Source organism: Haemaphysalis longicornis, unplaced genomic scaffold, assembly GCF_048455015.1.
Source record: "Haemaphysalis longicornis isolate Haplotype H1 unplaced genomic scaffold, Haemaphysalis longicornis Haplotype H1 scaffold_3, whole genome shotgun sequence".
Taxonomy (NCBI): Eukaryota; Metazoa; Arthropoda; class Arachnida; order Ixodida; family Ixodidae; genus Haemaphysalis; species Haemaphysalis longicornis.
This window is the reverse complement of record NW_027526335.1, coordinates 168,871,715-168,885,531: the sequence shown is the minus strand read 5'-3', so window position 1 is coordinate 168,885,531 and position 13,817 is coordinate 168,871,715. Positions and strand designations below refer to the sequence as shown.

At 43.2% G+C, this 13,817-nt stretch overlaps 1 protein-coding gene across 1 annotated transcript in view; it reads left to right on the top strand.

Annotated features, from left to right (window-relative positions):
• The window catches only part of LOC144175650 (E3 ubiquitin-protein ligase MIB2-like), a 207,554-nt gene that overhangs the window by 156,065 nt on the left and 37,672 nt on the right, over nt 1-13,817 (top strand). The window contains exons 10-12 of the mRNA XM_077704699.1: nt 2,548-2,573; nt 3,671-3,822; nt 8,090-8,252. Coding sequence (XP_077560825.1) covers nt 2,548-2,573; nt 3,671-3,822; nt 8,090-8,252 — 341 coding nt within the window. The remainder of the gene's footprint in view (nt 1-2,547; nt 2,574-3,670; nt 3,823-8,089; nt 8,253-13,817) is intronic.

The window sequence follows — 13,817 nt, the reverse complement described above, 5'->3', positions numbered from 1 at the left end:
CCAGGCGGGTTTTCGCTGTGGTAGATTTACAGCAGACCACCTAGTGGCTGTTGAATCCTACATCAGTGTTGCATTTCAGTTTATCAGTTTTCTTTGACCTCCAGAAAGCTTACGACACAGCCTGGCGTTACGGTATTCTTTGTGATATACGCCGCCTTGTAGCTTGTGGAAACATGCTGAACAGTTTGAAAGATTACCTTTCAAAGCGCACCTTTCAGGCTAGGGTTGTAAACGTCCTCTCGAAGATGTTCGTCCAAGAAAATGGAGTGCCGCAGGGCGGTGTGCTTAGCTGCACCCTTTTTATTGTTAAGATGAATTCCTTAGGAACTGCACTGCCTCGCTCCATTTCCTACTCACTATATGTTAATGATGTGCACATTGCCTTTAAATCATGTAATATGCCCATATCTGAGAGGCAAATTCAACTAGCTGCCAACAAACTTACAAATTGGGCAGATGAGAATGGCTTCTGTTTTAACCCAGAAAAAAGCACATGAGTGGTCTTCTCTAGGCAGCGTGGTATCCGCCAAGATCCCGTTATTAAACTCAATGAGACACCCATAGCAGTAAAAAAGGAGAAGAAGTTCCTTGGGGTTGTGCTTGATGACAAACCTTCATTCATTGCACACCACAAACGCCTTAGAGGTAAATGTTTGGATACAGCCAGGATTCTGAACGTCCTCTCACACCAGTCTTGGGTTACTGACACAAAGTGCCTATTGGCCTCATTCAATAGCCTTGTGAGGTCCCGCATCGACTACGGGTGTCTTGTTTATCAATCTGCCGCAAGAACAGCACTAAAGATATTAGACCCTGTCTACCATCTTGGCCTTCGTCTGGCTACAGGCGCAATCCGAACAAGCCGTTATAAGCCTGTATGTGGAAGCCAATCAGTGGTCTCTTGAAACACAGCGGAAGTACACTGGGCAGAATTATGCTCTAAAAGTGACATCCTTGACCGGACAGCCGAACAGCACTCTAGGTAACCAGGCTATCAAGCTTTTTCAAAAGCGGCCTGCCATGGCTGAGCCATTTCTTCTGTCGGTGAGGGCACTGGCCAAAGGCCTTGGAATATCTTTCACTGACGCTCAGAAAACCAGCTTTGCTGACTTTGTCCCTCGAAGGGATCTCTGCCCTATCTCGTGTGATCTCTCTTTTATGAAGATTTACAAAATAACCGCTCCAAAGGAATTAGTATGCAGCATTTTTTGCTTTTGCTGAACACGTACAGAGCATCTGAGTTCTACACAGATGCTCCAAGTCAGTTGGTGCAGTATCATATGTTGCACATGGTCCGAACGTTTCAACGTCGAAGACTATGCCTAAAGCCACATCTATATTCACTGGTGAAACACAGGGCCTTGTATTGGCTGTAGAATATAATATTCAGAACAATATCCAAAAGTCAGTAATATTCACTGATTCTCAAAGTGCTCCGCAGGCTTTAGCGTCAGGAAAGGTACAAAAAAATCCAGTCTTTATCAATTGCTAAAACTACTGTGCTCAGCCCACAAACAAAAACAAGAAATCACAGTCTGTTGGTTCTCAGGTCACTGCGGCATAGCCGGAAATGAGCAAGCAGACAGGAATGCTGTTACTGCCGCTCTTCGGAGTGACCTAGATATTCAAAGAGTCCTGTACGAGAGTCTTAAAGCGTACGTATGTAAGAGGCTGCGCGGCCGATCGCAGGAAGATTGGAATGGGCAAACAGCAAACAAATTGCACATGGTAAAACCCACGTTAGGTAGATCGATCCCTGAGATACAGGACAGGATCACAGAGGTTACTCTCTGTAGACTGCGCATAGGCCATACCCATGCTACACATGCGTACCTATTGAAAGGAACCGACCAGCCACGCTGCTCGAGGTGTGGAGGGTTGTTATCAGTCATTCACGTACTGGTAGAATGCAAACTACTTGAACCGCAAAGAAAGCTTCATTTTCCAGAATTGTACACACGCATGATTCCTCAACACCCATTGCGGTTATTATCAAACGAGCCATTTTCCTCTGTTAACTGTGTTTTTAAGTACCTCTCAGACATATATTTTTTACCGCATGTGCCATATCACGCCTGAGCCGAGCCACCATCGCACGCTAGAACCCGGTAGGGCCTCTCACTGCTACCGCAAAGACGGTGGCAAGGGGCGCACGTAGAAAATTCCTGGCATAGTGACAATTGTTTTCACTTGCCCTCTACACCAATTCTTTTTCTAACATAAATTTGATATGCATTTTATTATACATTACGTACATTATATTCCCACTTGAATAATCCTCACCATAGTACTGGCGCTCTTTGGCCTTGATGCCCTTGCGCTAAGAAAACCTAACATCATCATGGTCTAAAAACATTAGCTACCTTCTGTAGTTTTGAAGTGTTCACTTCGAGATGCTTTACACATAGAAATTTGAGATGAACACTACGTGGTAACTGCAACTTGCGGTAGTTGGCAGATGTTTGCTGAGGTATATAGTAAATTTAGTGCTTTTTCCTAATGCTTCCATTTTTATCGCATGACTTCTCCTGCCGCAAAATACCGTAGGTCGTGATATCAGCACCGGCTGCAAGGTAAGTCTATCATTTACTGTCAGAATCTACGCTCGGAGCCTTTTTTATGGAACTGTCTTAAACAAATCATTCTATTTGCCTGTTTTGATACCACCCATTACCCTTTGATAAGTTGCTTGGCGAACGATTGGGTTATACGTATTTAAGTGTTTAGATTTTCCAAATCTGCTTATCTATACCCTTTTGATCTGCGATGGATCAGTGGTTAGGGCGTTGGGCTCCTCAGCACAAGCACACGAATTTGATCGCGGCCGAGGCGGCTGCTTTTCTCGTGGAGGCGAAAAGTGAAAACACCCAGGTTTTCAAAATTAATTCGGCGTCGTCGACAAGGACACACCACATATCCCAGGTGTAGCCTCAGGGCATTAAAACACCACAATCGATATACCGTATTTGTAGAAATGTATTTGTGTCTTAGCGCCGAAGCCTGATTTGTTCTGAAATAAAAATTAAAACTTCGTATGGCGATTATAAGACAAAACATAAACTTTAATTGAAATGTCCGCACTAGCCGTTATTTTTTTCTATCCCGTGATTAAAGCGTGTATACAGACCAATACATATTACTGTAAGAATCGACTGCACCTTGAGAATTTTTTCGCACAAAAAAGGTCGTCTTTTCTCAAGGAGACCGCGTACTTATTACATATCTCCTGTTCACTATATTGCTGTGGCCACTATTGGGCCACTCTAATGCTGGGATTTATTAGTTTTATATAACGTAGGGCCCTTCACGTATACGTATAAACGTTTCCTCTCCCATTAGAAACATGAAGCGTAAATGCGTGCCTAACTTTCGTGGGTATCGCTTTTCCTCGTGTTGGAAATGTCTAAGCAGACACTTACACAGAATATGTAATATGTAACATGAATATCACTGCCCGTCACCGATTCCGGATTTACTACAAGAGAGATTTCTATGTTTGTTTGTTAGTATCAGTTGTTCGGGTTTTTTTACCGTTATAATAAGGCGGCTCCGCTGCTATTTCCTGTTGAAGGTCCCGTAAAAGTGTTAAGCTTGTGAGGTTGGGCATTTTGAGTCTGTGTTTTATTACATCCTTCAGCGGAGGCCTTAGCTTCGTGGTCCTTACCCGCAGGGACTCGGTTACAAACTGTCAAAGATAACGGCGCTGCATGTTGCCTGTTATTCGGGAGAGGAGGATGCCGTAACGACGCTTGTGATGGCTGGAGCTGACCTAGAAGAAGCCGACGGAAACGGGGACAGAGCGGTACACTACGCTGCTGCACGGTGAGAGCTTTCACTCGGCAGGACTACTAAGGATTGTCCTGGCATCATGCATGCGTGTTAGCGGTGTAACCCAGTAAAACTATTACACTGACAATACTGCGCCCCAGGTGAGGCGTTCGCTCATAAACACACTTGAATTATGAGCATAGTGCACGCTACAGTGCGCAATATTCCGGTACTGTGTGTTCTTCTGGGCATTTATTAACGCTACCTCAGCCTTGTCATAGAGTTCCGTAATCCCTGAGTTGTTTCTTGACATTAAGAAACCTGCTTTGATCTCGTCTTCACATTGCGCACTAATAAACCCTGTATTGCGGTCTTCAAATTTAAGTGTCATGCAACGCTTCCTTTCTCACGGCACCTATCTTTCACTTTGGTGCGATGAACTTCCTGATCTACGGTTTACAGCACCAAAGCTAAACCCAGTCATAACTGCTGAACTTTGTTCTTTCCTTGTGGTCTTTCTTTGAACACCATAGGCGTGCAGCTTAGACAAACTAAACAATAAATGGGGGCACCTTGCGTGACATAACATTCTCCCTAATTCCACCGCGTCATTTGTTTTCCAACTGCGTAGTCTGATAATGCAACAGGTGTCGATAAATATTTTCGATGACATGAAATTTTTTTCTTGCCGCAAAAAGCTCTTGCAGTACATTTTTTTGAGTGCCCTTAAGTACCTGCGCGTGATCAAACAACCTAAAATCAATTTTTAAAGCAGTTGTCAAACATCTCAAAAACATTTCAAAACTTTTTAAGGTGCTCTACGAGTGTGAAACATTACGGGCGAAGTAACACTGCCGGCGCCTTATGTCGACCCAATTTGTAGTAAGCGTATGGCAAAACAAAAGAGCTATACACTCGTTGAATCGTTTTGGCACGCTTTAACTTGTGATACCTCGCTTCAACATGTGCAAGCCACTTTGTAACTGCTTTAACTTGCTCCAGTACATGTTGTTGGTAAAATAACTGGAATGACCTCGTAGCTCCCGACAACGCAAATTTTTCCCGTCACCTTGCAAACAAGCAAGTTCCCCACACATATGCAATTGTCTAGGGTGACACGTAATTACAAAGGGGGTCATATAAACACAATAAGCAACTTCAGACCAATATCTATCTTACCAGTATTTTCTAAAGGTTTAAAAAAGATAATAAATATTACAATCAATAGCTTTAAACAAAAGTACAATTTGATTACAGACTACCAGTACGGTTTTAGAGGGCAAGTCGTCCGACGGATCCATTTGTTAGTCCGGGAAAACCAATTTTGAAAATATAGAAAATACGCTAATGACATTACCCATCTACGTATATTTTAGCAAAGCATTCGACAGCGTTAACCATGAACTGTTACTTGCTAATCTGGGAATGTTCGGTTTTGGGGGACCCTCATGGACCTTATGCGGTCATACCTTAGCTCTAGAAATCAATTCATAAAAATTGATTATAGAAATCTCACACTCGTCTAATAAACCTTGGGTGTCGCAATGCAGTATTCTTGGACCAGTGTTTTTTGTATTTTGCATAAATGACAATGTACGCTGAGGAACCATTAATGGTTCAATAATCCGCGCTGATGACTCCACTGCCCTGGTCCATGAAAGAATTTGCCAGACCTTTTGCCCAATGCAAATTGCATTTCTTACGAACTTCAAAATTGATCCATATAAACTGCCTATCACTGAACGAATAAAAAACTAAGTGCATTCTTTGTTCATTATTGATGTACGCCTTAATATATACCGAAAAGCGTTACTTTTAGACCCTATCCAATAGATACCAAAACATCTATGAAGACATTTGGTGTTATGATCTCAAAATATGAGTTGGAATGACCGTGTTAATTTTATCTGCTCAAACACACACAAGGTGGCAGTGATCATCACCACACGTACCCATTATATACAAAGCAACATAAAAAACTTTCCTAGAACTCTCTCCTGCAGTCCCACCTCAATTTCTGCGCATTAGTATGTGGAAACACAACTTCGCATTACTAAACAAATAGGCCGTTTAGGCTATAGATAATGTCCAGTACTTAGAACACACTAAGCTACTTTACCTTTTCAAAAGCATAAATTGCTCCAAGTCTGTGATACATACTATTAACAGCTACTGCGCAGCTGCAAGAAGGAATCGCAAAGAAAACTAAGTTATTTTTACTGAAGCTGCTCTGACAATGGCTCATAGCCTGTATCCTTTTCGATGCCGATCCCCGTGGCAAGTTACATTTCCACGTTCTGCCTACCGCTGCCAACGAATTAAGAGCGCCTTACCTATAGTACTGAACACTTTTGACTGGGAGGAAATCGATATTTAATTGCTAAGCAGTCAATGTATTCTAAATTATTTTGCACATGGTAGATTATGCTTTTATTTCTGTGAACACGATGTGTTTTCTGTCCCTGATGTGATAAACCTCGCAATACTCGTATGGTGAAAGTTCGTGAAAGAAACTCTTTCCTTGTACTCGCCCTACCTTTCGCAGTTCATGTATATGTATATTTTAGTACTGTGCACTGTATGTACTCCGGTCGTGTTGCCAACCTCGTGTGATTGTATTTTTATTTGAGTATTTTATATTACTTTCACATAAGAACAAAGTGTATTCTCAGTGCATTCAGTACATATTGTCTCTTGGCGCAAACGCCTTTCATTGTTTGACGGGGGAAAGGGCCCCTTCGAGCCGCTTCTTGCAGCTTTATTCGTTGCCCCTTCGATGTGCATTTTTTCACTTCCTTTACCTTTGAGTGAAATAAACTTCGATTTGATTTCATTATACTCCAAGCATATCCAGACATCCCTTCACCGCCGGGAATTTCGTCGCGAACCTACAACCTGATATCAAAATTATCATGCCATACGAACGAAATCTATTCAAAGTTATGCGGTTCACTTAAAAATACTACCCAATATATTTTTCACCGCATACTTCTTCAGTGATACCTTTCAGGTGTACTGCTTTTCATGCAAAAAATATGGGAGAATTCCAATAATTGTTAATAAAGTTTAGCATTCTTTTGGTGATTCTCTGTAATGCGATTATTTATACCAAGATTTTTTTTAACCGCCAAATGGGTGTGATTGTTTTAATGTTCTGAAGTATTCCTCCCTTTTTTGTTATTCTTAAGTTCTGCCTTTAACTTCTTTCCCCTCACCAATGGTGTATTTTTGTACAGAGGTGAATTGTAGGGCAAGTGTTATGTTTTTACGATGTTATTCCAGTTGCTATTCCAGCTTAACGAGCTCATTTATTGTAGTGCAGTTTACTGGAGAAGTGTAAGATGCGTATTTCTTATTCTGAGTGTTCATTTTTGGGAAGTTTGTTTTCTGTGTTTTTTCTAAATGTCGTTCCAGCAATTATTTCCATGCACCCTATTATAACAGCTAAATGTGTTACTTTTAACAATTATGTTTTTTTCGGAAATGTAGTATCTTGCACTGTTGGCTCATTTTTGATATTTTCTATTTTTTTCTTTTCCTGTATTGTCGCTTCCACTACTTGCGTTGCCGTCAAAGTCTATAATAATAGTACCCAAGGTAACCGCTTCAATCACGGTAATTTGGACAGATATTTTTTCGTTGCAGGATGACGTAGCTTTACTCGGTTTCTCAAACTTGTCGTGTACCAAAATGCCTGCAAAAGTATCACTTTTTCTGAATTTTAATGCCTTCCATCTCCAGGTTCCAGCACAATTTTTATAATCTATATTTGGATTTCCGATAGTTCTTAGAATATATCCTCTCTGATTGTCCACTTAACAAAACTTATTGCTGAGCTAGTTGGTACATATTTTAAGGAAGAAGAAAACATGGCGGAAACTAGACGTAGACGAAAGAAACAAGGTATGGCGCCTGTATATGTCTTACCTCGTTTCTTTCGTCTACGTCTAGTCTGCGCCACGTTTTCTTCTTTCTTAAAAGATGGTCCACTCTTTTCTCTGAAGGCGTCAGTAGGTCAACTAATATTTAGCAGATATTTATCTCCGTATTCCCACTTATAGATTACATCTGTTAGAATAAAAATGAAATAGGTCTATCCTTAGCCATCATTATAGGTTCAACTTTTAAAATCCGTCTACAAGTATGTAATAACTACCTCTTCCGTGGGACATCCCTCACTTCACAGATATGAATGTTTTACTCTTTTTGTCTTTTACGTTTGACTTACTAAGATTTTTTTACTGGAACCTCGACGTAATCGTCCGCCGTTTTATTTACCATTCCATTTATTTCCTGTTTTGTTTTTGCCTGTTTTCTATAGCGAACAGTGTCAAATTCTAGAGGTACTTTTGAATTCTGGAGTCGACATCGGTGCTTGCAACATGTTCAATGAAACAGCCCTCCACTTGGCCATCAAGGAAAATTCCGTTGAGTGCGCACGCCTCTTGGCCAAGAATACCAAAGACTCGGAGATCAATATTCAGGTAAGGGAGAAGTGTGCCCAAGGGGAAGCTTGGTTATTTATATTCACTTCTTGCTTAAATTTTGCTAAGTAGCCTCAATACCAATGCGTGTGCACCTGTCAGGCTAACGTAGAATCAAGAAAAATCCGCGTAGTAATGCTGGTTTCCCCGATAACTTAACGACAAAGTTTTGTAACAAAACTGTTGGCCATTTATTTTGGGTTTGGACGTAGTCTAATTGTACTGTTTCTATATTAAAATACCCACGCTTCTGAGCCTCACTTATATTCTACGCCACTCATTTTTTGTCTTTTGCATATCAGTGTAAGTTATGGGGCTCGTGTAATTTTTTGAAAACAAGAGTGTAAGATAAGAAATTATTTTAGTTTTTGAACAGCTACTCGCTGCTTCTCTACGCACGTGGGTAGGCGTCCAGCCAAGAATAGCTTAGTCAGCAACGCTGCGAGCTGGTAAGAACTGGGTGCTATCCACAGGTTCTAGAGTTTTATATATTTCCGTCTCAATGCAAATTTCTGCTTTCTTCTGTAATACGTTGTGCAAGCAAAAAAAGCCAACGAGCTCTTTAGGAGTGGCTGAGGGGACAATGAGGCTACATCGCTTCTATAACTGAATAGTAACCTCCATGACAGGCTCTGCGGCCAGTTTTTCTTCATGCGAATTTTCTTTTGGGACGAGAGTTTTGACACTTTTTTCCGCGTTTCGCCTGAATCTATAACCGGAGCGTAGCTGGCTATTGCAGGACCGTTACTGAATAGCCGCTACTATTTATTATAGCGCATTCGAAGCTTTGTTGCCGATTCTCGGTATGGCAAGTTTTCGACCGAGATGAAGCGTTGTTTGAGCACAAGCTGTGCTCGGGGAACTTTGAGCGTGTGTGAGGCTGGGGTTGCATGCGGCACGGGGCAGTATAGTGCGCTGAGTATGCGGCGAAGCCTTGAGCAGAGCGTGGCTTGTAGCAAATTAATATAAACCGGCAACGACTGCAACGTGCGTTCATAATGAACGAGTGTTTTCTAAGCTCACTTACGCAGAACGTTTTCGTGTGGAAAGGTCGCAAGATTTTGTTTGGGCTGAGAAATTCTTGAACGAATGAATGAACCTACCGTGAGCGCTAGTGAGCGACAATTTGGTAGGCCGGTAGAGACCCTACCTTTAAGACACCAATGCTCGTGAGAAGTTTTCTTCTTTTTAGATATTTCAATCAGTAAAATCTTCATAAACGGTTAAGCCAAAAACTTACTGTCTGTGCCAAATATGTTCTGTGCATCAAAAATCAGCAGTAAAGAGTAGTTGTGGCTTAAGATAAAAGTGTGCAGAATTTACCGACGTGTGCAAACTCTTTCGTCAAGCGCATATAACCTTGCTTTTTAGATCATAGTTTTCCAATTGCACGGTGCACCTAGACGCAATAGCGTGTACGATATACAGCAAAAAGGGCCTCTGGGTACAGTTTAGAAATTTGGAACCATGCTTTTAGGGTATCATAATTGTGAAAAAATATATAATTGCTGTTGTAACAACGACATCGCCAGCTTCAAATTACATTCTTTTTTACTCTCATATCGAGTGTATTCAGGCTTCAAAGCAACTCCACAGGTACATTCGAGAGTTTTCTGTGACAAGTAATCATACATTTGAGTGTTTCGTAAAATGTAACCAAGCTATAAAGAGTCTTGCAATTATTTCGCGTTACGGGTTCGTAACTAAATTGCGCATTTTGTGTGACTGTCTCTAGGTCAGTGCGTTCTTAATAAAATACCCAGGATAGCCTACGAGAAGTTGCGTCCCAACCACATTCCGGCAACGCCAGTAGTAAAGGTCAATAACCACTCCAATGCTTGCGGGGATTGGAACACAGGGCACCGTTATTTCTTTTCGTCTCCGTGCAGTGACGATGGCTCAAACGCCTCTCATACACGTTTGTTTCGCCGTGTTATATCTTGTCGTTGAAAAGTGTGGGTTCAGCCTTCGATCAGATCGTTTCGATGATGTTTCTTTCAAACATACTAACAACGTTTGTACCGCTCGATAAATGAATTTAATAAGGGGTTACGTCAACATCCAAAATTCGCTTGTGCCTACTCACAAGGTGTCTATAGGGAAATAAATGGCCAGCTTGGCAGCAGCCGCATATTGGGTCCAACAATCCAACATGATTACGAGAATATTCATGTGCAATCATTTGGCCTTTGCGGCGTATTAGGCTATTTCAGCTTCAAGTGACCTGTCATGCTATCCAACGCTCCCCTTCATGTGCGGGCTACAACGGCGATAGGTCCTGGTTACTTTGATTGAGCATATCACTTTTGTTGGACCATAGAGCCCCCATCTACGACTGAAAAGGTTCTTACAATCTTCCTCCTCACCAATAAGAGAAATAGCAACATGCTGCTGCTGTACACTACTTGGCAACACTTGTCTCTCAACACATAATGTATTTGCTTTTTTCGCTTCTGACGAAATGGGTGGCCGATGATCAATAGGGTCAATTCACTACGCTACCGGCCCTTCAAGGGTGATAACTACAAATGGTTGTAATGGCTCGTTTTATCAACTCAACTCGTGGTTGTTCAGTGAATAGAAGGGCTCAAGAGATCAATGCGTGCGTCCCTGCAAATTCGGCAATTGTCAATGTGACAACGACCCGCCGCGGTGGCTCAGTGGCTAAAGCGTTCTCTGGCTGAGCACGGCGGCACGGGTTCGATTTCCGGTGCAGCGGCCGCTTTTCTGATGGAGGTGGAAAGCAAAAATGCCCATGTGTTCGTGATTTCGACGCCCGTTAAATATCCACTGGTGGTCAAAATTAATCCGAAGCCCTTCACTTCGGCGCGCCTCATTTCCAGTGAAGATTCGGCGCGTTAAACCCGGCAATCAAACATTGTGAGATAGTTTGAACTGCGGACTACGCGAAGGGCTACAGGCTTTCCAAAGAAGCCACTGTTTGAGCTTATACAGAAGCAGCAGCTTAAGAAACGATGTGCGGGCTACAATCTCTATCCTGTTTTACTGACCTTTTTTTACATTTTGGCCCGAAATAGCCTGCTCCAACGCTGCACACGGATCCCACTAATGATAGAGGCCTTCCCTCATCCACTCCAAATTTCGCGCCGGAAGTGCGGAGCAATGGCTTTAAAGGGACACTGAAGTGATTTGTCAACATTGCGGGATTCCGAGCGCAAATTGTAGTCGGGAATCCCTAGGCCCTGTTTCGACCACTCGGAGCGCGTTTACGCGAATTTAGTTAGTAGAAAAATCAAATTGAAAATGCTGTTCTCCTCTCTGCACCCTCGCCCATTTTCTCTGGCGTTTTCGTGAAACGTCAAGAGGAGATGAGCTGGCAATTGGCTGCCTTACTGGACAGCTCGCCGGCCTTCAGACAAAGTAAGTCGGCTCAGCGTTTTATCCACCGGCTGCCGACGGGTTGTCGCAATTCGTTCACTCAGTTGAAACGAAGCCAGGACACGTTTGTGAATAGAAGAATGTGCCTTTCTTTACTTTGTTAGCTTGTACACTGTTTCTAGCTCTAAGTCAAGGTCGCTTCACACATGCGCTGCACAAGCGCACATGCGACATACGCTTCGCTGACTTGTACGCCAGTAGGAAAATATCCGGCCACTTGACGGCGGGAGAAGAGTTAGCGAATTCAATATAGGTACTAAGGAAATAAAATCAACTGATACTTTTACCGTACAGCGTACAACTAGGGTACAGGAAGCACTTCGCGGTGGGCGAACATCCACAGCGGTCAGCAGCACGACTACACATCTGCGAACGCTTTTCCGTCTAAGAAATGCAATTGCTAGACGTGAGATATTTTGGAAACTTTGGGGACGCATACTGCACGAGCGCAATGCAACAAATAGTCAACTAAGCTGCTTGAAATGCTAAAACTAACAAACGTGTAAACTGGTTACACATTATATACTTTATGTTGGAATGTATAGTGGTCTGGAGCGCTAGGTTTATTAGTGCAAGTGTTTTGCAAGTAACGAGTTCGAATCCCCGGGGGCACATTCCTTTTTTTATATCAGTAGACTTTTTTCGTTTTCGGCCGATGTTTTCTATACTGAGTTCACTTTTTTTGGGGCCATAAACTTCACTGCTCCACGAACTAGTTCACAGAACGCGCGCAGGCTGACACTGGCGCGCTAGCGAGTTCTCGTTGGCGTGCTGTTGCCGCAAGCACCGACTGCTTGTGGGCAGTAGGCACAGGCCAGAATCACCAGACCCTTGGCCTTGTGCAAACACGCTTGTTACAATACAGGCATGAGTGGGGCAAGCTCCAAATATAGGGGAAAAGCTCATGGCATTTGAGCGTCTGCGGGGACGCGGGGGGGGGCGGGGGGGGGGGGGGGCGTTCATACACTGCGTAGGCCTCGGCTAGTGATTGCTACGATTCCAAGACGTCCTGGGATGCCTATCTTATGCATTTGACAGCCGACAACACGGCAGAAGCGCGGTACAACGATTATTGGGATTACCGGGAATGCCCATCGAACGGTGCCGTACGATGTCAAGCATGTTGTTTTAGAGAACCGAAAACGAAAGTTGTTTGAATGCTAACATTGGACATCGTCCAATCACGGTGCGTCTCCTCCCGTCGTCACAGCCTTTAGTTGGTGCGGCCGCAACAAAACCGTGCATGGTAGTTTTTCTTCACTCGCGCTTTGTAAAATAATTAACGACTTGTCAACCAAATAAACGAAGACAAGTGTGTTAATTTGAGCCAGTCTATGCACTGCAAGCAAAAACGGGAGCTTGACAAATTCACTTCAGTGTACTTTTAAACGCACACCCGTGGACGTCACTTAACGATGCAATGAGGAAGGACCTCGAGATCACGTATGCCACTCGAATTCCAGGTCTTAATAAGCCGACCGATAAAACTCGCTCCGTGCCCGAAGGCAAAATGGGGACATCGTGAAGCTCGCTGGAATGCATAAGAGGACCTTGGCTAAAAATGCTGAACTCGAAAAAATTATCGGTGAGTTTTATCACCGTGTTACGGCATACGCTACTGAATTAGAAGCCCCGGCGTAAGAAAACTATCTTGCCATCAAGACACTGGCTAAAATGTGCTGCAAGTTCGCCTCTCTACAAGAAGCTTTCTAAAAACTACTGCAAGAGCCAGTAGACATAATTAGCGAGTCAGTCAGAAAGCTTGCTAACGACAAGTAGACTTCGACTGCCCCTTTCCTTCCATTCTGCCCCAACAAAGGTACAAATCGGCACCGGACTGCGCTAGAAACATGAAGAATCCAAGTCCCAGGCAATTTGCCAATTTAACTAGAAGCATTGTATTATGACTGCGGAGAGAACTCAAAACAGCAAAGCCACTAGCCGGCGCTCCTGGATGTTGAAATCGTTCTACCTAAAGCGTCGTCTACTTCAGAGAGCACCCTTCGCAGCTACCAGAACGTGCTGCGTCCTGCCTCGAACCCATGAAGAAATCGAGCCTGCATGGGCACCACAGGCGATCACAGCTAGAAGGCCGCATTCTTCGGTCTCAGACAGGCCCAGGAAATCGCCAACGAACAGGAAGCCCACATCGCCAGCTCGTCGTTC